The 25,631-nt window shown below is 39.0% G+C and overlaps 2 protein-coding genes across 4 annotated transcripts in view; one reads left to right on the top strand and one right to left on the bottom strand.

Annotated features, from left to right (window-relative positions):
• The window catches only part of DHFR (dihydrofolate reductase), a 638,672-nt gene that overhangs the window by 574,912 nt on the left and 38,129 nt on the right, over positions 1-25,631 (top strand). The gene's annotated exons all lie outside the window — the stretch shown is intronic.
• The window catches only part of MSH3 (mutS homolog 3), a 118,296-nt gene that overhangs the window by 75,510 nt on the left and 17,155 nt on the right, over positions 1-25,631 (bottom strand). For all 3 annotated transcript variants that reach the window (XM_069776951.1, XM_069776950.1, XM_069776949.1), the window contains exon 9: positions 1,262-1,374. In XM_069776951.1, the coding sequence (XP_069633052.1) occupies positions 1,262-1,374 (113 nt within the window). The remainder of the gene's footprint in view (positions 1-1,261; positions 1,375-25,631) is intronic.

The following is a 25,631-nucleotide window of genomic DNA, read 5'->3' as shown; positions in this document are numbered from 1 at the left end:
TTCTATGATATCTATAAATCAACATAAAGTGAGGTTCCAAAAATAACACTTACGGTTCCAAAGAGTGTAGAACATCACAATAATGTAAACACATTATGAAACATAAAACATTTGACTCCACAGGTTTTTCTTCATAAAAACTACTAACTCTTGGCATAAGAAATTTCTAAATACACAAACTAACAAGCAAATTCTGAAATTTCCATTACTGCAGGCAACATCTGTGCAAGTTAGAAGGAATGAACAGGTCTTGGCACATGTGATGATTTATCTGCCTTGGCCAGTCAGCAGGATATGGTTCCATCTTTGTGAGACAGCTATTTGTATTTGATAGTGTTTCTAAAGAGTGCTCTACTACTGTCCCCGTTCCAGTTAACAATAGGAAAGTTCACTCCATGATATCTCAACAAAAATTGGTATTTTTTAAAACCCTATTTAGTTAAGTTTTTTCAGAGATGTTTTTTAAAGCTGTTCTTCTGTTCTTAAAAGTGTTAACACACACAAGAACTTGAAGAAACATTTCAGATGGTGAATAATTTCCCTCAGTTGCTATATATGTGTGAATTTTAATCTGTCTAAACACACATCTTTAAGCTATGGAAAAAAAAAAAAAGGGATGCTAGCCCTGTATTCATTTCTATGTAAATAATATTCACTTTCAAGGTTCACTTCCTCCAAGCTCAAAAAAGATCCCAATGTGCAGAAAATTAAGCAAAGGTGCCAAAAGGCTTGCAGGGATGACAAGGATGTTCCTGATTAACTCAAACATAAATAAGGAGGAGTATGACAGGTGGAAGCTGGGACAGGTGATGCAGGAAGAATACAGACACATTGTTCGAGCTTGCAGGGATGGGGTTAGGAAAACCAGAGCCCACCTGGAGTTGAGACTGGCAAGTTACATTAAGGGCAACAAGAGCTTCTACAAGTACATCAGCAGCAAAAGTAAGACAAGGGAAGAGGTGAGGCCACTGCTCAATGGGGCAGCAGATCTGGTGACAAAGGACATGGAAGAGGCTGAGGAACTTTGTCTTGGTCTTTACTGGCAAGATGTGCCTTGAGGAATCCGAGGCCTCTCAGACCACTGGGAAATTCTGGAGCAATGAAGATTTCTTCTTAACAGAGGAGAATCAAGTTAGGGAACACTTAAACAAATTGGACATAGACAAGTCCGTAAGACCTGATGGGATGCACACACATGTATTCCTTTATCTATGTAAAAGCTAACAGAATGCATGCTTCAAATACATTCTGAATGACATACCTGTAGTATCAGGCACTTCTTTTGCATAAAAATCAGTAATCAGCTGGAAAGCATGGCTGTATTCAAAATGGAGGTTTTCCATCCTTTCTATCCTAATTCTGTCATCCCGTAACCTGCAAAGAAAAAATAATTGACTTGCAGTATTTATGCTCCCCTCATGAAGAACACTTAAGTAGGTTACAAAGGTGTACTTTCTCTTTCCTTTGTTAAGAAGTGAATGGGTAAAGAATGAAGAGATGAGCTACTTCGGTGGGTTAAGAACATTTTAAAGTGTGGTGGGTTTTTTAAACATTTCTTCTTTCCATTGTAAAAGTGCAAATAAATGAAACCCAAACAGCAACTGCAAGCAAGCCCAAAAGAGAAGGGGTTGTCTACTATATCTGCAAAGTAGATGTTACGATTGATGAAAACTTACTCACAAGTATTTGCCTTACCTGTTCTTAAAGACTTATAATGATTAAACAGTGAAGCAATTCTCCTGTGCTATTACCATATTTAATTATCCTTTATCTTTATAGGCTTTGTTCTATGATGTACAACTTGTGCGACATTAACCTGTTGCATCTTTTCCTATACACAGCTGAAATAAAGTATTCCTGTCTTTTATTTCACAACTATTTGAAGACTTTTCTCTACCTTTTGCTAAAGGGCTTGATTTCTTTCAGTTTTTTTGCAGTTCAGGTTGTCAAGGATGTTATTAGTGATAACCTACTTGGCCTCAGAGTATCCAGTCTCATACTACCATGGAACATGAAGTAACCAAACACTTCTAGCACATTGGAATTATGCCAATGAGAGGGATTGTGTAGGTATTATAGCAAGGAAATTAATCAATACCCTTTTCGCAGGGCTTTTCGACTTCACAGGAAAAAACAAACAGACAGGTTTTCTGCATTACATTGTACATATTCCCATCTGAAACAATCAATATGTCTCTGAGGCTCAGCTCTTAAAAATGAGAGTTACTTTCCTATAATACATGTCCAACTAACTGAGTCTTAGAGGTCTGCCTTTTCTCAGCACATCCTAGATGATCCCTTGCTTACTTCGAGTGCCTTAGTTTTTTCACTGACTGATCCAATTAAGTTTTCAGTCTCTATACCCTCTGGGATTCCCCTCTGCCCCAACCCTACTCAGAATGAGCAAACATTTTTAAAGCAAATGGATTTCTGTAAAAGACAATTAGTCTGTGCTCCTCAACCTCCAATAACTATCAGCTATTTTCCTCCTTGCATTTTTCACTTGCTCCAACCTTCACTAATAATCTGCTCTAACACTTCCATCCATTTTGCTAAATTAGCATGCATACTCACTACAGCCTTTTGCAAGAATACAACTTCAGCATTAAACTTTTTAAAATGTATTGTATGGTATCTGGAGGTTAGCAGAGTACAAGCCTTTGAATCAGTCCTGCAAGGCAGCAGGGCTTTTCTGTTGACCAGGTGTGAGTAGGGACTTAGTTGAAACAGGATTTTATTTTTCATTTCTACTTCTTATGCTTTCATAACACCACCTTCAGAAAAGCAAGGCTTAGCAAGGTCTGCAGAGCTAATTTTTAGAACCAAAGTCAAAACAGGAGGCTTTGGGGGGTAATTCACTGGATGATTCATGCCACACCTGCTTGTTTTTACAGTAATGGTTAAAAACTGTTGTCATTTTCATTAATGCATTTGTGATTTTCTTTCATTTCATAACCAAATTTAGCCAACTCCTTAGCATAAACTTTGACAAATTATAGTTACAATCAATGTAACTTGAGTGACTTCTTATAGTAGTACTTTTGTTCATCAACTATATTGATAGGAAATAGTTCAAATTAGAATTAGACAACTCAGTGATTTGTAAAGATCTTAACACATTTTAATATTTATATTCTAGATATGGCATCATCAAATATCTGACACTATCTATCTGAAAGTATGCAGCTGATATTCTAGTTAAAGTAAAAAAAATGGAAGGTTATAGATATCTATTGAATGTACAGAAAAAACTGTATTTTTATCAAGATGTATGAAAACAAAATTTGCTGCAGAAGGTTTTCATGTCTGTCCTTTGTTTAGCCAGATGATCACCCATAGGCCATTTTTCTGATTATAGCCAGAATGATACGTTGATGCTTATGTTGATGCTTTCTCTCTCCAGCTTTTCAATCAGAAGTCAATTTGCCATCAACTTTTGTAAACATCATTCTTGTCAGAACATCTACAATGAACGGCTGTGCAACTCATCCAGTGTTTTATTGATATCTTTTCCAGTACTTCTGAAAACAAGCAATCCTCATAGTCCCATGACACTAATAGGGTTAGTCAATGATGAAACTCAACTTTTCAAAACATTTTTACTTTCCTTGCACAACTTCTGCTACCACCCTGAACTGGATATTGAGCAAACAGAGAGGTTTCAGGGTTTCATACTGTCAACTGATGGTACAAATGAACCTATAGTGCCCCTTATTAAAATTGCCTGCTCTCTAAACGCACTGGGATTTGATGCAGAACTCTTTCCTGACAAGATGAGTTATGGAAGTTGCTTCAAGAGATGGTCATCAGCCACAGTTACAAATACGAAACCTATGTGTCCATAAATAGATGCATAAAGGATGGGATCCTAAAATACACACATTTACGCACACACAGACACTTTTGTGTATATAATGTATTATAATAAGTCCATTCCAACCTATGCTGTTCTATCATTCTGTTACTACTGGAACTAATTTAACTGTCACCCTAAAAATGAAAATGAAAAAGGACCAACATTGCTGGGTTTTATCCCTCTATTTATCTGACAATCTGATGGATCCACTTAAAGATTCGTTGCTTACCAAGTGCTGCAGGAAAAATATTAAAAAGAGATCAATAAACTTTAGGGGCAAAAAAATCTCTTAAGAAAAGGACTAAAAAAGAATGCTAGAAGCTAGAAGAACATAAAACAACATTAAAACTAACTTACAGAAACTGACTCAAGATATTTAAAAAAACAATAAAATCTTTTATTGTAAGAATGAACTTGCATATAAGCACAAGAGCTCACTGCAGTGCGCTGAATAAAACAGGAGTCACTTCCATTACTTGTCTACAATTAAACAGGCATAAAGTGCATAAAGACTTCCTGAAAAACAAACGCATCCAAATGAAGTTTTCTTAAAGCTCAGGAAGCCTTCCTAAGGAAAGCAAATAACTCCAGAATTTTACCTTCCAACTACTATCCTGCCCTGCCCATTCTGCTTTAGGACTATTCAAATGCAGGGGTGCAGGCAACAATACTTCACTGTACATCCATGTATCACAACACAAGTTCATAAACGATGCAGAACTTGGGAGGGGAGATCTCTGCTCCTAAAATTTTGTAAGAAGTTTTTATTTCTGATGCTAAGCACAGATTTATAAAGTGCAAATAACTGTTATTTAATTTTTCCTATACACTTTATTCAAACTGCTATTTTCTCTGCACTTCTCAGTGCACTCTGGTAGGATGACCAGTCCATCACTGTAGGGAAAAAATGCCCACGCTGCCCAGGAGAGCAAGGTAACCTGAATGCATTAATCCTTTCAGAAATCCAAGCATACCATGTCATCCTCCCTTATTAACATGCTTAGAAGAAATTGCATGTCCTTTATTTGTCATCATTGTGTTACCTTTGTTATACAATTGCTTCTTGCTCAGGGGCTCTAGGTTTGAACTTGTCTGTGAGAACTGAAGAACAATCATCCTTCCTCTTTTGGTAAATCTTGGCATGGAGCCGCAGTAGCTTCTCTGGCAAGGCCTCAATGACATTTCCAAGCAGCTGTTCTTTTGGCACTGAGTGCATACATTTTTTAAAGCACAGCTTTTTTCTCCTGCCAGAGTAAAAGTGCTTTCCCACATTCGCTATGAACAACCTTTACATACCAGAGATAGAGACAATGTTGTTGCAAGGAAAATGACAGCACAGTCACCTTCTCTGAGTATTTGCCACTCTCAGAATGATATAAATCACTGCTGCCTGTAATAACCAAACAGTAATTACCACATATATGCTATCAATATACTACATACAACACATTACCCCACAAGAGCTCCAGCTTTTCAAATGTTCCATTCCAAAACCCTCATTTATGCTAGAAGCTGCTGAGAAGCCTAGAAGCAACTCTGACACACTTTAATATAGATACACACATACATAAATACGTACACACACATACACATACAGAAAAACTTGGGGGAAACTCCTTGCTTGCCTTTTACTATCCAAACTATCAACATTTCTCAGCATACATGCCGATTTACTTCTTGTAACCTTAGCAGAACTACAGCTGAAAAGACCTCCAACCATATAAACAAGCCAAGAGTCTGGATCCAAGACATTTGAAGAATACATTCTTCCAGGTTTAGGAGCTCAGAGACAGGAGCTGTCAAGGAAGTAGAGCAAAGAGGCTATCAGAAAACCAAAGGGCAGAGGGTTGTGCAGGCACTGTATGACACTGACTTCTGTGAGAACAGAGTTGGGTACTACAGGACAAAACACACACAGAGTTGTGCTCCAGCAGCTACTGCATCTGCAAACAGACACAGTAGAAACCAAATCTTTTTCAGGCTCCTTCCATCTGCCTATCTGAAGAATGTGATGAGACACACCACACTCATTTCATGGAAACCTAGTAGAAAAGCTCAAGAACTGCTAGGAAGCTATTTCTAAGCACTTAGAAGAAAGCAAGATGAGTAATAGCCAGCATGGATTTCTCAAGAAAAAGAAAATCCCATCAAATCAATTTAATTTCCTTCAATGGCAGAGGAACAGATTCTGTGGACAGAGAGGAAGCAGATGATTTCCTACATGCTTGATTTCAGTAAGGTTACTTTACACCATTTCACACAACGTTCTCATAACTGATCTATGGAAACATGATTTATATGAAAGTACTTATTGCAGAAGGGGCACAACACTGGCTGGAAAACAATACTCGGAACGGTATCAGGAGTTCACTGTCAAAATGAAAGAACATGTTTTCCAAAGTTCTATAAAGCTCAATACTGCATCTGGTAGCACTCAATACTTCAGTTATCACTTGGACAATGAAACAAGAGGACAACTCCAGTCAACTTGAAAGGGTATGAATTCGAAGTGACTGCAAAGAATGTCAGAAAACCAGACTTGAATTCAAAACATGGTGGAGAAATTACCTAAAAAATGCAAGTTCTCTCCATCATGTATGGCTGTGAATAAACAACACATGCACAAGTAGAAGGGGGGATAAATGAGTAGCTCTAACTTCTAAAGTAGTAGTTCTTTCCATTAAACATCCGAAGCACATATAGTTTACCTGCGAAATGACAACACAGAGCAGTTCATATCCAATGAACAGCACTATTTAGAGTGATCTTCAGTGCCTCATGCAGTTATGTATCAGCTCATACAATTGTTCTTCAGAAGTCAGCACAGTATCTTCTCCACACTTCCAGCAGTATTTCCCTCTGTGTTTTGCAGGTGCTATATAAAACATGAAAACTGCAAGGATGCAGCTCACTCTGATTTGGTCTCATCAGGAGACTGAGAGCACACTGGACTGATCTGCCATGTGCTTGTTCTACTGTTAACCTTCACCTGCACCCCTGACAGTGATGTGCTAGAGACAGCTTCATAAACCAGCTGCGCCAGTTTGTCCCTAGTATCACCGCTGGCACCACGATTCCTCTATTCAGGACTATACCAACCAGCAAAAATCTCTCTTCTTGCAGGGCTTCAAACAAATTAAACAAAAAAAACCCAAAGCAACACCACCACAACAAAACAAAATATAGGAACACCCTGCCTAATATGTGCCATACTACATTAACATCAGTGAAATAATGCTCTCCCAGTTACACACCCACCATGGAAAATACCTCTTTCTGAATCAAAGTGTGAGGAGACAGTGAAGACATAGATCCAGTCATTCGCTCATGATAGCTTGGGATCAGCCCTGTGGCTTGCCTCTTTCTGCACACCATCAAGTCCCCCACAGCTGGGCATATTCTGTGGCCTTGTTTAATTGGTCTGTGGCTATTTCTGCCCTGAATTTTCTGACATTAGTTATACAAATTTAAGGTTGGAAGTTTCCAGCAGAACTAGCAAACACTTTTTTTTTTTTTTTTTTAAAAAAAGATGATTTCACTGTGGTGCCTGTCCGTCAGAGAACAGTTCAACAAATTCTACATGCGTGCTATTATTCTGCACTCCTTGAAACACTCAGGGTTCAAGCACATGGCAGTATGCCAAAGCGTTTACCAGCTAATAGTCACCAGAAGTTTCTCCAAAAGAATACCACTAACATGACCCTAACACAGCCCTAACATGACCCATAGAGCTTGTAACATCTTTTTATGATACAGAAGAACGTGATAATCTGCCGCATTCTGCCAGAGCAACCCAGTGTGCCTGCATTAAGGATTTTGAAGGAACGGGGTGCTTTGATGCTTGCTACTTAGCTTCAAGCCAATGTTAACTCTAACTAGGGGAGGAGGAAGGACAGGTAATATAAAAGCAAATGCAAGTATTTCTCAAACCCCAAACAGGCAATACACTTACAAAGGTGAAAAATGCACAGGCAACAGAAATGAATGAAACTTCACATTTATGCTATATATCCTAAAATCAGATGTGGAAGACTCCTCTTAATGTCTCTTTCTCTGCACCTAGCTGACAGGCCATGAAACACCTAAGCACCATATTGTGCTTTTAGGACCATTTTCAAATTCTGAACTCCTCTCTCCTCCTTTTTTCCTCAAGAATGGATCATCTCCTCTCTGTATTGCCCAAGTTTTTGCCAAGTACTAACTAAAATGTTAATTATCTGTGTTCTTTCCCATCAGACAGGGTAGTCTGTATTTTCTTCTTGTGTGGGGTCTTAAACTTCATACAATAATGTATAGCTGGACAAGCATACTTTATAGGAAGGGGATGAATGCTCATTTACCTCACCACTAGCTCTGATTATTGTGTCTGTTCTCAATTACTTTGCAGCTGCAATTCCGTGCATGTCTCCATCAATGTAGCTACTGACTGTCACAGTACCACTCTCCCCACCCCATCCCTGGATGCTTATTCCCACTGCTTCCTCTGCAATGGCTGTAGAGCTTGTCTGACCCTTCATCAAGCACTTGGAGCATGCTATGACAGAAAAAAATCACGGTGAGGGGAAGGAAAAAAAATAGCTTGTTGCTGGCTTAGCATGCTTAAATGGCTCAGCAATGATGAAGTGACAAGACGGTGATGGTGACAGGACTAGAGCAGCCAGCTCTGATCACTATTTCTAAGGGAAACTGTGGCAAAAGCTTGCCACCAGAAAGCTTTAGGAGCACTGGCTATCATCTCAGGCTTGTATCAGAGTCCTCTTCCAAATCCTCCCTAGGGCCAGAAGCTTATTTCACTATTTGCAGTTGGTCAGCAAGAAGACTCGCCCCTTAGAGACTTTCACTGCCTGACCCTTCTGCCCCCTCCACCTCCAAGTTTTCCTATTTTCATTGCTTAACAATTTGATTTTGAATGTCAGCAATGATCACAGTGAGCAGAGTAGAACCATATATCCCGCCTCTAAAACTGCAGAAATCACTGAGGGACCTCTGGAGGTCATGTTGTCCAGCCCTCCACTTGAAGCAGGACTGTTGCCAACATCAGATAGATCATTTCACTGAACTGTACAGCATCTGTCACTGGTATAACGAAGGAGCTGACAGAAATGAGAAGCAGGTTGTAAGAGCAAGTCCAAGGTCAGACCAAAGTGAATTTTAAAATGTAACCCAAAAATGAAGACTGTGGGATGGAGCAGCCACAGCTGCAGGAACCACACCCTGAGCTCCCCCAGCGAACAGCACAGACAAGGGCACATCTACCCGCTAATACGGCCGCACGCTAAAAGGAAACGGTGCAGCACGAAAAGCAAAACAGTTGTAACTGCTCCTTACTGAAACCATGAAAAGGAGCTGAGTGCCAAAATTTTCCAGTACGTGACACGCACTAGAAACACATAGAGAACTGCTGTTCTCTGGAAAGTACAATAAAACTGATGTTTAGGGAAAAGAGATTTAAACTAGAGAAGCAATGGCAGGGTCAAAATGAAGAGTCCCATCTATACAACTATTTGGAAAAGAAAGCAGAAATGTAATCCAGGAATTATATCATCATTTTAATCTGCTTTTGATATATTTTCCCCAGAAGCCAGCTATAGTCCATCCCAAAATACTTATTTTTACAAAGACGATGCCCTACTGCAAAACTGTTCAATCTGCTCATATAAAGAAATCCTTCAGATAATTTCATACTTGACCCTAAGACCTACAGCAACCAATTCATACTATTTTAAATTATCCTCTAATATAGTGATAACTGATTCCCAAAACTCCCCCTAAATTACCATGCTTTTTTACTAAAAAGGACTTGTAAAAGAACGTCTACACCACAAGACAATAGGATGGCAGAAAGAAAAGTTGAGCTCTGTATCACATATATGACCAGAAATATTACAACCTTACCTTGCATCATTAAAAAAACCCTTCAAGTGCTTCATAAACGTTAGCAATACATTAAATAATAGGAAGAGAGTCACTACACCTAAAAAACAACAAAAAATTCTGGACAGGCAGAGTGAAGGAAAAGATGACAGAACAACCTGAAAATAAAATGAGTTTTGAAACTTGAATACAAATGTGTATGGTGAAATTTGGACTATCACCTTGTCCTAAATGGCAGCTTTTCTACTATCCCACTCACAACCCCACACCTCCTTCACTGTGTTGCACATCTTTCAAAAGTGAAGGTATTGCTCCTTGCTTCACAAGGTCACGTGTTGTCTGATCATACTTGTGTTGATTGACAGGAACATGAAACTTTCCCATTTTGAACAGCAAAACTTTTGAGCACAAAGCACTTTTCTTTGTTTCTCTTCTAATCTTTTTGGAAACGCTTCCCACCTACCAGATCTTGCAGTGAAGTCATAACCATTGTGCTTCTGTCAAATCACTGCCTACTGTCATTAAAACTCACCATTACAACCCCATTCTAGGATCAAGCTGATGGAGAAATTCAGTAGAGTATCTTATTAGAGGACACATCTTCCTTAGCAGCAGAAGTAACAGCCCAAATTCAGTTTGAACATAGTCAAGCTCAAGGCTTAACAATGCTTCCCACCCATTTTAATTATCTCCCTTTCCCTTATGCAGTGCCTGAGCAAAAATCTCTTAGGCATTCTTAATTTAATATATTTGAAATACCACTGGCCCTCAAAACATTCAAAGTTATCTGGATCCTATACATACATATGCAAAACATCTAGTGCTTTGTCCAAGAAAGGAAAGCGTTTCCTAGGTGAGGCTGTTAAAATAAGTAAAAAATAGAAGCAGATGGCTACCATACAACATAGTTCTGGAAAGAATCTTGAATTCAAGTTTGTGACTTCTTCACAGGATTAAAGAGAACCCCAAATCGAAGCTGAATGCTGCAGAATGTATCCGCCACAGAAAAACCACAGTGGTTCTGAGGACTGCTGCTGAAGCATGAGCAATGCATTTGCCCAGGTGATGGATAAAAGGATATTCTACTAGCATAGATAGACAGCATAAATAGGAAGTTGAATGGAAGTCATCATAGGCTTATGAAACATAGTTTCCAATGATTATATAAGAAATAATGGAGATGGTGACAAAGAGAGGCCATCCATGTATCTGTTATAAATCAATTTGAACTAACCTCCCACACTACTACCACAACTCTACCTGCCAAGAACTGTCAAAAACATAAATCCTGTTCTTTAATCAGCCTGAGAATTGCTGTGGAAATTTACTAGGCGTGCTGAAAATCCAACACAGACCACACTAAGAAAGTATATTGCTTCTGCAAGCAGGAAGGCCATACCTGGATTTTCTATCCATCACTGCATTGAAACCATTTAAGTTAACGGCTCTGAAAAAGAGATCTAGGTCCTGTTCAGGCTCTTACACACCTTCCTGAGGTCTGCAAAGACATGGTATGCCCACCGCTCCGTTTCAACTCTGTGTAAGGGAAGATCAGAGCCTTTTATAATAAATAAACACTTACATACAAACAATAGAGCAAAAGGGAACTTGTATGAGAAGACAGTCTAGCTGTTTTGTTGGGCTGGACTGTTGTACTAGAGGAAGAGAGAAAATGTGGAGATCCCCCAGGGACAGCCTGAAGGAGGGGGAAGGCCAGAGAGCAGATGGTTGTACTTTCCACACAGATGTCATGTGGGAATGGAAGAGCTGAAAGGCCTCCAGGAAGAATCTATCTATGCCTTGTCTGCATTAAAGAAAGTAATATTCTGACCCCTGTCTGGAAACTGATCAGCAGTCAAAATTAACTACATGTAACTAATTCTACCCTCTAATCCATAGATTTGTGTTCACAGCTGGAGAACACCTGATACTCCAAAAAAACTAGTGGAAACTGGAAATTTTCTTCTTTCAGTTTACCAGGAGTGCAGATCACAGTTCAGAGCAGAAACAATGGCCTAACCTGTCTCCCATGCATTCCTCAGGCAAGTCCTGTCAGAAGAAACTCACTCGTCCTCAAAGTGGCAGATGTCAACTAGCTACACGTATCTGAAAAATATCGCCCATTAAAAAAAAAAAAAAAAGTAGAAATGCTGAATTCTCTTCGTAAATACTTTGCATGACCCTGTACCAACTTAAAAAAAATTAAGCAGAAAAAAAAAAAAATCAAAATTCAGCCCATGACATCTCACTTTAATTTAAATTTGAAAGTAAAGTATACACATTACTGTGTTTTCAAACTATGCTGACAGGTCATTACACCTGGCACTCAGGCAGAAACCCTGCAATCGTTCTTGAATTCTTTGCATAAAACACCACATTATTCTTACAAGTTATAACAAAAAGGAGAAAAATTCCAAAATAGGTCTTCAAAATTTGCATAAATTTATCCAGATATTTTTGCACAAGACTTGATATTCTTAATTAATATTTTTGATTATTAACTATCTGCAAAATAATTATCTGATCTATATCCAGACCTGAAGCTTTGGGGCAGCCATTCCTCCAGGTATTATCCATCATTAAAAAAGGGTGGGAAATACATTCATCCAAGCTGCAGAAGAAAAGAAAACCAACAGCATGGTGCTTGTATACCACAAAAGGCTCCATACTCAGAGTAACATTAAATAGATCTACACGACCTATCTGGTGGAACAATACACCTAGGTTACACTGTACTAATTGTAATCCAGCTAGCAGAGGTAAGAGAGTAATACAAAGCACAAAGCTTCACAGCTACTGGTATCGGTGCTAACAAACTGGTACTCGTTTGCCTATTTCCTTTACAATCACACCTCAATTATTCTTGTCACTTAGACTTGATTTTCCCATGCAACAAGGGCACTAAGGGATATTGGTATGAATTTTGCGCAAAGGAAAACCAGAGAAACACACCAGGATAAAGTAATTTGAGTACCAAGAAGGCAAATCATTCTTGTGGCAGTGAAGGCTAACCCACACTGGGCCACAGTAGTGCAAGGACAGTGACATCAAGAGATTATTCTACTTCACTTGGTATTCATAAAACCCAATCTGGAGTACTGACTCCAGTTTGGGCCTCCAGTACAAGACACCTATCAACAAACTAGAGGGAAACCAGGAGGACCTCTAAGACAATTAGGGGGCTAAAGCATACAGCAAATGAGGACAGACTAAAGAAACTGAACTTATTTGGTATGGAGAAAGCTAAGGGGGCATCTTCTACTATCTAAAGAGCAGTTAGAAAAGCCTGGAGCAGATTCTTATCAGAGGTGCACAATGAAAGGACAAAACCAAGCAGTCGCAAATTGCAACTTGTTCAAATTTCTGCACAGACTTTAGGAAAATAAATTCTTCCCCACAAGACCAGTTAAGCATATAAGCAGGTGGTATAGAGAAGCTGGTGATTTCCCTCCCTTGAGGATTTTCCCAACTGGGAAAACCACTCAGTAGCTAGGAGATGAAGAGATATGCTCTTCCCTTTTCTATGGGCAAACTTTATATGCAACAGGAAGGACAGGACATACTATTTAATCTGATTATCTAACCATATTTTTCAGCTGAAACTGTGACACAAAGTCTCTTATTTTTTGATTTCTGACATGCATAACTTGCTGTTCACATTTCATTCTCCTCGCATGCCTCTGACAGCACCACTTGAACCAACTCCAACTGAAAGGATCTGATAGATTATATAACTACTCAGTCTACAAGGTTTTTTCTTTTTATCCCCTCCATTTGGAGGATCAATGTTTGGGACACGTAACACGTTCAAGTCGCATCTACACTACAGAAATAACAATACTAAGCCACAAGATCTTGCAGCTGTCAGCATTTGTAACCACAGTTGTAATTAGAGACCATAAGAAAAACTATTAAGCATCTCCACCCCAAAAATCAAGTCTACTCTGTTTTGTAGAAGCTTTAGTAATCAAACTGAGTTTTGATTTGGCACATGACCTATCCCTTGCAAGCCTTTTTATCCTTTCTCATAGAAGATCCAGCTGTGTGTTGCTACAATGCATTTTTCGTAATGATCCTACAACCTAGTATGGCTGGAAAACTGTATTATCCCTGATTTTCTTCCAGAAATGACTCCATCTGAGCTCTCTAGCTATGACTAAAAGAAAGAGACTCCAATTCCAAACTTAGAAAGATATCCAGTGAGACATTACCTTCAAATCTAAACTCTATAGGCAAAATTCTGCTCTATGCCCACTCGTTTTTTCTTTGCTGTTACTGGAGTTATTCTCCTTCACTGCTGTCAAGCCATAACAGCATCCTGGTTTCTGCTGCATTCTACCTCTCCCCAGTGTGACTGACACTTGTCCTGCACTCTGGAACAAAACTTTCTGACTTGATCTTTCAGTCACCCAGTGAAAACAGGATGACATTTAAGATGGGGAGGAGGGAGTTGAATATAACAAATCCAAGTATGGAGTAAGCAAGAAGTCCCCAAGGAAGTAATCTGAATGAAAGCAAAAAAAGGAGCAGGAACCTTTACTGTTACAGGTCTTAATTTGAGAACGAATATTGCATCCATTCTCCACACCAAAACCAAAAGAGGATTTGGGGTTTTGGTCATGTGTGCTAAAGGCAAATGAGATTTTTATTTTAAATTATTCTAACTCAAACAGAAATTTGGCTTTCATGCATTAAAAAAAACCTGCAAATGGTAGACAAACATTCAAAGAAGTCTTCAGACCCTGAGAATTTTGTCTTAATCCCCAGGAAGGCCAAACTCTGATTTCTGGAAAGAAAAAGACAGCTGCTAAGTTTGGTCATGATTTGTCTTGCACTGGCCCAATGGAAAGTGTAGTATCAACATAAAAGTAGGGTAGTTACATCCTCACTGGTAACTGGGCACGTCCAAGAGAGCGACAGAGATTCTCCATGATCAAGGAGACCTTTGCAGTTCCAAACCATATCACAAACGGAAAACTGAAATACAGAATGGTTCCAGGGCCCTTCTTGTACCTGGGGAGAATAATTTCCAAGCTTGGGAATGAACACTGTAAACCTAAGGGACAAAACATATTCTACCCATGCAGAAAAGACTTGTATATTTTATGTTGTTGAAGTATGCCAATTCAGCAAGGTAGAGCTCTTCAGTATGTGCCCATTTACTGCTCTTAATATACAAGCCCAGCCTGAGAACTGCACTGCCATTAGAGGTTTTCTTTTCTTGTGAGTAGTGAGTAAAAGGCAATCACACGTTCAGCTTTAGTCATGCAGTTCTTCCCTCTGGGAACAAAGCATTCTGGCATGCTAACCATATGTGTCATGTTTTAAAAGGGGTTTCTCTGCCAATTGGTAACATAGCCTGCCTCCATATGAAGTAGTACATGCCTACAGATACTGGTCACCCAACATGCATTGAACTAAGAAACTATCATTTAAAGCTCACTGCTTGAGCAGAATTTAGCACAGGGAACTTCTCATCTCCCTCAGATAAAGAGCTTTACATGTTTTGTAATGTTTTTAATAAAGGCTGCTGGACAGAAAACAGGAAACAGCTGGCTAGTCAATTACACTTTTAATTAATGTTTCCTTTGATAAGCTGATACAGACTGAAGAATCCATTAAATGTGATGAAACAAACTTGTTAATTTTTCAACAAATTATTTCAGGCTCTCCTGTGAGATGTAAAAGATGCTTAAAACACAGTGACATTTCTAATATAACAAATATGAAATGCATTAATAATTATGCCCTCTATATATAAAACTTTCTTCTTACTGCCCTGTTCCTGTAATTAAGAGTGGCACATTTTAACCACAAATGGCTACTTACCTTGATTTCATATTCTATGAAAAGTTAATACAAGTGAAAAAGCAGTGAAGTTATACTTCCCATGGCTTAATTTAGTATGTAACATACAGATGCTGTACACTACATATTTTTTTTACTACTGCTTTGCTAGGATTTATGATCAATGAGCCAACAGCAAAAGGTAGTTAAATTATTTTACAAATGGAAAACACATTTGAAGGGAACAGATGAAGGCAGCGTAGGCTTAATGGTATGCTTTTTAAGAAAAAAATGAAAAAGCAGATCAGGATTCAAAATTGACGCTCAATTTCTCTCATGTTTACACTTTGGAGGCCTTGATTTGAGTAAATGCTCGCTCTGGCAATGGTTCAGCCCAAAATATAATTTTCAATACAACAAGACTGCACATCATCTTTGCAGAACTGAACTGAAAACAGAAGTGTCAGAGTTTCATCTTCTTTTATTTTTTTTTAAATAAGACAAGAATTGAAGAAAAAAATAGTATCTTAATTCTATTGGCAACTGATATTTACTATAACTTATTAGATTTTGTAAGACAAGACTTAAGGAAGCTGAATAATAAAATTTCTATTATTACCAACAAATGAAACACAGTGTTAGAAGGAACAGAGTGATAAAGCTACTAAGTGAAAATGTTTATTTTTGTCAGAGGGAGGATTTTCGCATGCAAGACACACTACTTTCTTTTTGTTCAGTTCTTGTATTTTAAAATACACAAAGTTGCTGGCATAACATACTGAAATCTGTCTATAAAGAATGTTCCTAACAAAACCACAAGAATACCCTTCATCCAGCTTAATATAAAAGGTACAAGGTACTAGTCTACGTTCTACTCATAGTAAATGATGAGACGGAAGCATCTGAAAAGACATCCCTATTAATTAAGAAATGGATGTTATTATTTGCACCTGAAATACTACATGTGTATGGACTGCAAAAAGGGGGCTTTAGTTCCATTCTAAGTTCTGTCTCAACAGCCAACCTGAAATTGTACAACTGTCAACATGGCCCTGCTTCAAGACAATTTTTTTTTTTTAAAAAGGGATTATATTAAAAGAAAGAGGGTTGTTTTTTTTCTTTTTTCTTTTAATTTATCACATCATGGATCCTGTTTGGAGCATAGCTTTCACAGAACCAAGAGTACAGCCTGACCATCAATTCAAACTGACATAGATTAACACAGCCACCAAACACAACAGTCCTGCCATTCCCAACATCTTCATTCTTAGCACTTTCCTTTTGCGCTGGCATAAAAGCTTGGGACAACCATGTAGTGAACTGAGACAAGCAATCCTAATGAGTCAAAAATTTATCCAGAAAGAACAAATGACCATAGTGGTTCTTCATCTGTCCCAGCTACCTCTTGCTGTTCACCATGAAGCCACAAAAACTTCGGTACTGAACACATGCAAGGGGCCATGGGAGAGCAAAAACGATTGCTTACCCTACCATACCACTGAAAAGTAATTGATGAAACTCCATTCTGAGGTTCCTTTCCACAGCATGTTAAAAATCAAACCTATTGTTTTTTAATTAGTAACATTTGATAATATGCTAATTATACATCACAGGATGATTAAACTGCCATGCGAATTTCAAATCACTTTTGTAACATCAAAAAGCTGTGCAACAACTATTTCTTAGTTTGGCTGAAACCCCAGCTTTTCCTTTAAACCCTTTCAGAGACATAATACCAGGAGTCAAATGTAACTCCTCTGTGATCAGTACCCGTTTATTTGCCTAGGAGACTCCTAAAACAGATGTATGCACCTTGACTGAGTAGCTATGGAATCCTTCTCTTATTTGCTTTCACCTCAGTCCTTTCCCTTCATTTTGGGGCATGACACCACTGGAAATAACTCTGACACACATACATTATCTGTGAATCTACAGTATGAGCAGGCTAGAACAATTCTAGAAAAGTATATGTAGTGATATTAGAAATGTAATGATTAGTCCTTTCACATCAGAGCTGAGGTGGTTTGTCTCATCACAGTCCTTACCTATGCTTTTTATACCACTTTTGTGTTCAAGATGATCCCTCATATTTCAAAGGCCTTACACTCACACTAAGTTACAGAGTTCTTTTCTGCCCATCTTCCATATTACCATCAAAGCCACCATTCCAAACCAAGTACCTGTATAATGGACTGTACGAAATGCAGGGCTCTGACAGAGTTTAGATCCGGATTCCTACATTACGTGCATACTCATGCACAGCATGCCTGGACCAAATAAGAGAGGTGTATTTATTCTATCTAATCAAGAAACCTGTGCTATACAAGACAGCATAAAACCAGGGATCTTAACCAACAGCTGGCTCCACTCCTCAGGATTATGATTTTTTTTTATTTGATAGAGCTGGTAGTTTCTACTCTGCCATGTCTCACAAAATTACATTATGATTTTGAGTAATGAACAGCAAACAGATTCCAAAATATGCATTAAAAAAAATAATTTGATGCAAGTTAATCACAACTGCATTCGATTATGATAGTTATGAAAGCATTTCTTTACTTAGGTAACCCAAAGGCATTAGCATGCAAATTCTCATGCCGGATAAAGGCTGTGGTCTGAATCTTGACGTGTCTGAAACCTGGGCCACATTTAATTTCTCACATGCAGATAGATAACTAAATGTTTGCTACAGTGTTATCTATTTTCAGTCCTTTTCAGCTTAGCTTCAAGAATGTTTTCTACATCTTGATGCCTCTGTACACTTTAAGTCAGTGACCATTATGCATTCCCTAGCAGCTGAGAAGGACCCCTTCCTGCAGCCTTCACTCTGCAAACCTGTGTGAGAACTCTATCAGAAAGGAGCAGCATCCTTGGCTTGTATTGGCTACACAGCTCCCTATGCTACATTCAATTCCTGCTCTTCAAACTCCAAGGCTGGCCTAAGCAGACAGTCACCAGGTGAACCTGGTTTTAAAATACCTACTCAGAAGAGGAGTAAGTGATCTATAGCATCTTCTTGCCTGACTAATGTTTTTCTTTGGCCCAGTTTAAATGCAAGTTTTCTCCACTGTCCTGATAACGCTGCTGCACACAGAAAGATCCTGTATGAGCTTTGATAGAGACATTAAACTTTACCAAAAAGTGCATTAAAAAGCTTGTCTAGGAAAATGGATGTTCCTTCAAATTCAGTTAAAAAAAAAAGAAATCCAGTCATGAATTTACAGTTTTCCTCAGTTAAAGGTTTTTTTTCAAGCTTTCAGTAAGCCAAGTCATATTGGCTGGGCAGTTTTTCTTTTTACGGCTAGGAATCTTTCATGAAACAAAGATTTTTTTTTGTGGGCAAAGAGTTTACAAAAACCTGTACAGCTCATCCATATATAGATAACTGCTATATTACACATGTGTATACTTTCACCTAGATTAACTCAAAGCACATATTCTTTAATTAAATTTCAGAGACAAATGAAGTATTTTTTTTGTCAAGGCCACAAGGAATAACAAGTACACTGTATTTGCAATATATACAGAATGCTTCACGGTGAGGCTTAACTTCTCCACTTTGAGATGCAAATCCATGTACTATCTTTTCAGATAATTAAAACAGTTTAACACATCAATTAATACTGTAAGTAAGGATTTTTGACAGCTACACAACTGTTCCCCATAAATTAAAGGCTGCCTTTTTCACTCTTTCCCTCTTCCTACTTCCTTTTCTCTCAGGTGCATCAAGAATTTATTTTTTTGTACAGCAAATGCAACACTGCCCTGTGAATGGATTTGATGGATGGACTATTTGGTGCATGAGGAATTGCTTGGATGGTCGCATCCAGAGGGTAGTGGTCAACAGCTTACTGTCTGGATGGAGATCAGTGACAAGTGGAGTCCCTCAGGGGTCCATACTGGGATCAGTACTGTTTCATATCTTCATCAATGACAGAGACAGTGGAATCAAGTGCACCCTCAGCAGGTTTGCAGATAACACCAAGCCGAGCAATGTGCTTGACATGCCTGAGGGGTGGGATGCCATCCAGAGGGACCTGGGCAAGCTCGAGAAGTGGGCCCATGTGAACGTCATAAGGTTCAACAAGGCCAAGTGCAAGGTCCTGCACCTGGGTCAGAGCAACCCCCGTATCAATACAGGCTGGGGGATGAAGGAATTGAGAGCAACCCTGCGGGGACAGACTTGGGGGAACTGGTGGATGAAAAGCTGGGCGTGAGCCAACATTGTGCACTCACAGCCCAGAAAGCCAACTGTATCCTGGGCTGCTTCACAAATATTGTGACCAGCAGGTCGAGGAAGGTGATTCTGCCCCTCTACTCCACTCTCATGAGACCCCACCTGCAGTACTGTGTTCAGGTCTGGGACCCCCAACATAAAAAGGACATGGAACTGTTGGAGTGGGTCCAGACAAGGGCCACGAAAATGATCAGAGGGATGGAACAACTCACCTGTGAGGAAAGGCTGAAAGAGTTGGGGTTGTTCAGCCTGGAGGACAGACGGCTCCAGGGAGACCTAATTGTGGCCTTTCAATATATAAAGGGGGCTTATAAGAAAGACTGAGAGACTTTTTATCAGGGCCTGTAGTGACAGGACAAGGTGCAATGGTTTGCAACTGAAAGCAGATAGATTTAGACTAGTCATAAGGAAGAAATTTCTATGGTGAGTGTGGCGAGACACAGGAACAGGTTGCCAGAGAACTTGTGGATGCCCCATCCTTGGAAGTGTTCAAGGTCAGGTTGGACAGGGCTTTGAGCAACACGATCTAGTGAAGATTTCCCTGCCCATGGCAGGGGGGGTTGGACTAGATGACCTTTAAAGGTCCATTCCAACCCAAACCATTCTAGAAGTCTGAATACTACCTTCCTCTTCAGAGTTCTCTTGGTTCTTCCTCATGCCCTAACAAGAAGTGTTCAGTAAAAAGGGAAATGCATAGCCCAAAAGCAGTATAAGACATGCAGTGAGATGGCGTGAAGTACAAAAATAACCTGGTGAAGCTGCCCAGGAAAGCTATCATTCCTTCTCAGAACCCTGCACTCCACCAGCATATGTGAAAGGTGAAGAAAGGTAGAAGGGTCTGACTTAGGTCCTCCCTAGGATGCTATCTGGGGAGCTGCTGCTTCTCTCTCCATCTTAAGGTCCCTGCCAGCCATGACTTTGTATAGGGGTCTGTAGAGGAAAAGAACAGTGCCAAGCAGTCTGTTGCAAGGAGAGCCTGAAATCCTTCTGGAGATGGGGACAAGGGCACCCTAGATAGAGGAAACAAAAGGGCAGAGACATGAAGAGGTGGCAAAGACTCAAGAAAGTAGGTAGCATAGCTGTAAAAGAATAGGCAGAAGGGATGGAGGGCCAGACAGTTATCTTCCACCTGACAAGAAGCAAGAGATAGCCACAACATAAAATAGCAAGAGGAATAGATTCAAGTATATTTGGTAGAAATTGTTTTTAAGTACATCCATCTGCCTCTGCAGAAAGATTCTTTCACGTAAATGGAAAGCAAATATACATACATGAAACCTTTTTACATTAAAAAATACTGTATTACTAAGCTTTGTACTGGAAGAGTTAATTACCATAGCAATGATTTAAAATTCTTTATTAAGAACTCAGAAAATATCTGTGTAAATTTAGAAGCAAACTTAGGTACGAATTGCTAACAATCATTTTTACTATTCCAAATTCCCAGAGGAAGAGTCCATGCTTAAAGTACACTCTTCACAACTCCAATTTACTGACAGCCTTTTACCTATACCATACATCAAAAAGAACATCTGTTAAAAGAGACAAATGTTGTAAGCCAGTCAAGCACAAAATTAAACTGTTAAAGATAGCCTGAAAGATAAAGCTTGTTCCCTTTTGCAGTTCAGTAGATTGATGGCACATAAAAACCCATTTCAGTTTCATTTTCTTCAAAATTAAGAAAACTAATATATTCTGTTTTTATGAAAAATAAATATATTCATGCCCTTTCTCTCGTCTCTAACTCAGGAGGGGTTGAGAACCACCATTACAAGAGCATTATTCTTCTCCTCACTGTAGTATCACTGCTATCTGCATGCCAAAAACACAGACAGTTTCAGTCTTTCTCCCTGCCATACTCGTCTCACATCACTACATTGTTTTGATTAAAATTGCTGAATTTCTAACTTCTAACACTAATAATGAGGGCAGGAAATGTAGGAAGAAGTAATCTCTGAGAAATTAACACATCCAAGGTATCCACGATGCCACTGTTTCACAAGGAAAGATTTACGTCCCAAGTCAACTTCAAAGAACAATAAATTAGAGAAAATTACAGAAAAGAAGTAATTATTGAAAAAAAAAAAAAGCTAGGACTTTAACAAATATGCCAAGAAACATTCACAGGCTGTTAAAAAATTTTAAAATTTGCACGCCAGCTTTAAGAGCTTATTCCCCATTTGAATATGTGCACTTTAGCTGCTGGTTACTGCAACATTTTCACTGATACCTGGAACAAAGGAAAACATGCAACTTATGTCCTGGCTGTAAGAGCAAGTTGGCATCAGACATACATATGCTGCTTCACAGTATGTTAGCTCCTCCACAGTAGGTCAAACTGTATACATGCGTTTGCCCTTACAAAGCTCCAGTTGGATTACCTCTCGATGAAAATAGACAAGTTACCTTCACATTTAAAACACAGAACATGCACACTTAAGTAACCATGGACCAGCCAAGGTACAGGACAGTCTAGACTATGAAGTCACAACAGCAAAGTACTAATGTAACTGGATCCCTCAAAAAAGGCTTTCACTTTCATTCAAAACTCACTTTCAGTCCAAACAAATTTGCCAGTTATGTTTGGGGTTTGGCTATTCTAATACAGTTGAGACAACTTCCAGTTTTAAGCCTGTGCCTGCATTCTTTCCTCTCACCTCAGTATGTAGTAGCAACAATTGTACAATCCTCCAATTTACACAACCCTGTCAGATATAACCACCTGCTCTATCATGAAAATCTTGAATATGTGTAACATCTATACTGGCTTATCAGCAAAGCAAATGTCCATTAGTAAATGTTCACTTCTTTGAATGATAATTGCATTATTTGAAAACTGGAAATTAAATTACTAATATGAATCACATCAGAATAACAATGCCATTGGGTATTTGGGTTATTTGAAATTTTTTTATCAGAACGATGACCTCTATCTCAAGTTAAAAGAATTCAAATGTAAATGAGAATTGTTGCTTCAAATTAGGATTACTGAACTTGGGAATTTATTACCATTGTCTACCAAGTCACCTAATGCACCACAATTATCTTCCTTGCAGATCTAGGGAAAACTGGTTGCTTTCATCCCCTCCCTCCCTAGGACAAGGACAAGCAGCACCCCAGCATGGTGGTGCCACCTCCTGGAAGACAGAGGTGTAGAGCTCCAGGCTCCCATCTGGGTTTGTAATTGTGAGCTTCAGCACCCTTCCCTGGCTGAGAAACTTTGACAGCTGCTGTGAAAACTCAACAGTATATAAATATATACTGAGAGAAATAAGCAAGTAACATCATAACGACAAGAGAGGACAACAAAAAGTACAATTACTTACATGTCACCTCCTGCAGTTTCTGATCTATCCTATAATAAATGAAGTAAGCTCCAAAACATGAAAACAAATGCTTTAAAGTTTTAATTTTCCAGCTTCTTTCAATAAGCTGGGTTTTTTCTGATTGAAAAGTTATTTTTTTACAGTAAGAAACTGCACAAGCTTCAAGATCAGTTTAATCATTCTTCATTTAATAATTCCTGGTTCAAATACTAGGGGGAAAAAAAACCCCAAACCCATGAATATCACTAATCAGTGCAAAAATGACACAAATACAGCTCCTGAATACAGCATGTTTTTCACGCTGCTTGCAATCATATGAAAAAGAACGTACCTTCGAACCAGGTAGGAACTGCTGGGAAAGCTTATCAGGGCACATATCTTTGCTTTTGCCTGGAGCAATTTACAAAAACATGGGCTGGGCAAGGCCTGCAAAGGCCAGCTGTTACTGTAAAAGGCAATGTTAACATTTTTTATCTGATATGTCATCCAGGTTAAGAAAAGTGTTCTGCACAGCATTTAGACACAGTGCTTTGCAACTGCCTTCCCATGTTTTTCTAGTGACAACTCTGCATGCATAATGGAACAGCAACTTCATCTAAAAGATGCCATATGCCTGTGTTGTGTCCCAAACTGTGAAGGGCAGTAATGTAGCCAATCGTAAAGGAGTAGACTTTACACATACGCAATTTGTCAGAAGAGATTTAACCCCCATGCTTCCCTCACCTGCAATGCCATAGAAGACAATAATGATCTACAGTATTGAGAACAGCATGTTACATGACTGCAACAAGACTAAATCACAGAAAACCTGTCCAACAATTCTTTCAGGTCATTACATGATTTGATAATACTGTTGTGGGGTTCTTTTTTCCCCATCTACTCAAAACAAGCGAGCTACAACATGACCAATATTCTTCAAGCAGCTCTCCACACAGCTGAGTTGCCCAGGCCATGGATTGGATTATTAGCAGTGCAAAAAGCCTCTTTAGTCAGTAAACATCTGTTCAGTGATCCATTTGGGTTTTGTATTTACAGAAAATAGCTCAAACACTGTTTTTGTACTTTACTTGCTTTTTTCCTGCTGCAAATTCAACTGCTTGTAGCTTCCATTTATACAAAGCATTCTCGAGATGTTTGTCACAGCTTGCCTTTCACTTAAAAATCCATGGGAATATTACAAGCTATATAAACCATGAAACCACTTGTTTTTGATTACCAACCCTTTAGATACTTTTCACTCTTCTGTTCAGCAATTTCATTTGCAATGCTGTTTACTCTCGCTGTAACCATTTAGTGTCTTGTTTTTGCCACTGCAAGCCTTCCTGTTTTTGCTTACCTACAAACATTATGAGCTGAGCTACATAAATACATGCATGTAACTGCTCCCCATTTTGAAAAAAATCCTCAACATTAACTATATGAAAGCGTCCTCTGATCTGAGCAACCATCAGCCACATATAAAGATCCACAAAATTGAAAGCATTTTATATTCATTTACAAGACTTCACTGAGTTCATTCCAGATGAGTTTCTGCTCCTTGACTAATGACGTAAATCCATAACTCTATCCATTACAGCAATAAGCAATGAATAGCACTGTTGGCCAATGCATGTAATAAATTGGCTATAGCTCACTCCTATACTCTTTAGAAGTTAACTTATAAAGACAGTTGTACTCCGCATTTTAAGGGACCCAAAGCACTGCTGTATTCTATGGCACCACACACAGTGAAACAAAAAAGCCAAAAGACATCTCTTATTCTTGATTTCTGATGAACTACAATCAGGGGGCAGGATAACAAGAAACCACCAACCAGCAGTCAAATCACCACCAGCTAGTGCTTTGGGCTGGTAAGAGATCATGACAGGGCTGAAACTAGAGAGTAACACACCTCTGGAGCAATGTGGAACAAAAAAGGTACCTGTGAGACCACAGCTGATATGAAGTTAAAGGCAGATGTCCCTACTAAAACAGAGGGGGTGTCAGCACTGCATTGACTTAGTATAAGCAGAAAGAGCTTGAAATGTTATTTATAGAGGTCCTTAAACACAAAGAAAAAAGGCCTGCCTTGCATGTAATGATGGAGGATCAGCTACTTGAGGGATTTGGCCCAGGAGTAATTCGATCATACCAGTGAGCAGGGAGGATGATTTTAGTTCTCAATGGATTTGAAAGAGAAGGGAACTCCAGGGACCAAACTCCAAGCCAAAGACAATATTGCAGTACTCAAGTGAAAACAGAAACCTGAATGCCATAATCAGAAGGAAAAAAATCTTAGACATATTACAGGGGAACAAGTAGCACACCTACCTGCAGCCTAAACAAAGGAGTGCATGATGGAAGTTGTGTCAAAACTGCCTCCTAGGTTACAGGCACAAGCTAACAGGAGTAAGACATTATGCTCTCCAAACAGAATAAAGTGAAAAATCTGTGGGCATAGACAAGAGGTTAGATATCATATCATCCTGATTTTAGATTGTTGGCTGGACATCAAACAAGACGTGAAAAAACCAAAACAGTGCAGACTTGGGTGAAATGATATTTTGGATTG

This window comes from Haliaeetus albicilla, chromosome Z (genome assembly GCF_947461875.1).
Source record: "Haliaeetus albicilla chromosome Z, bHalAlb1.1, whole genome shotgun sequence".
Lineage (NCBI taxonomy): Eukaryota > Metazoa > Chordata > Aves > Accipitriformes > Accipitridae > Haliaeetus > Haliaeetus albicilla.
This window is presented reverse-complemented; position numbering and strand designations above follow the sequence as displayed.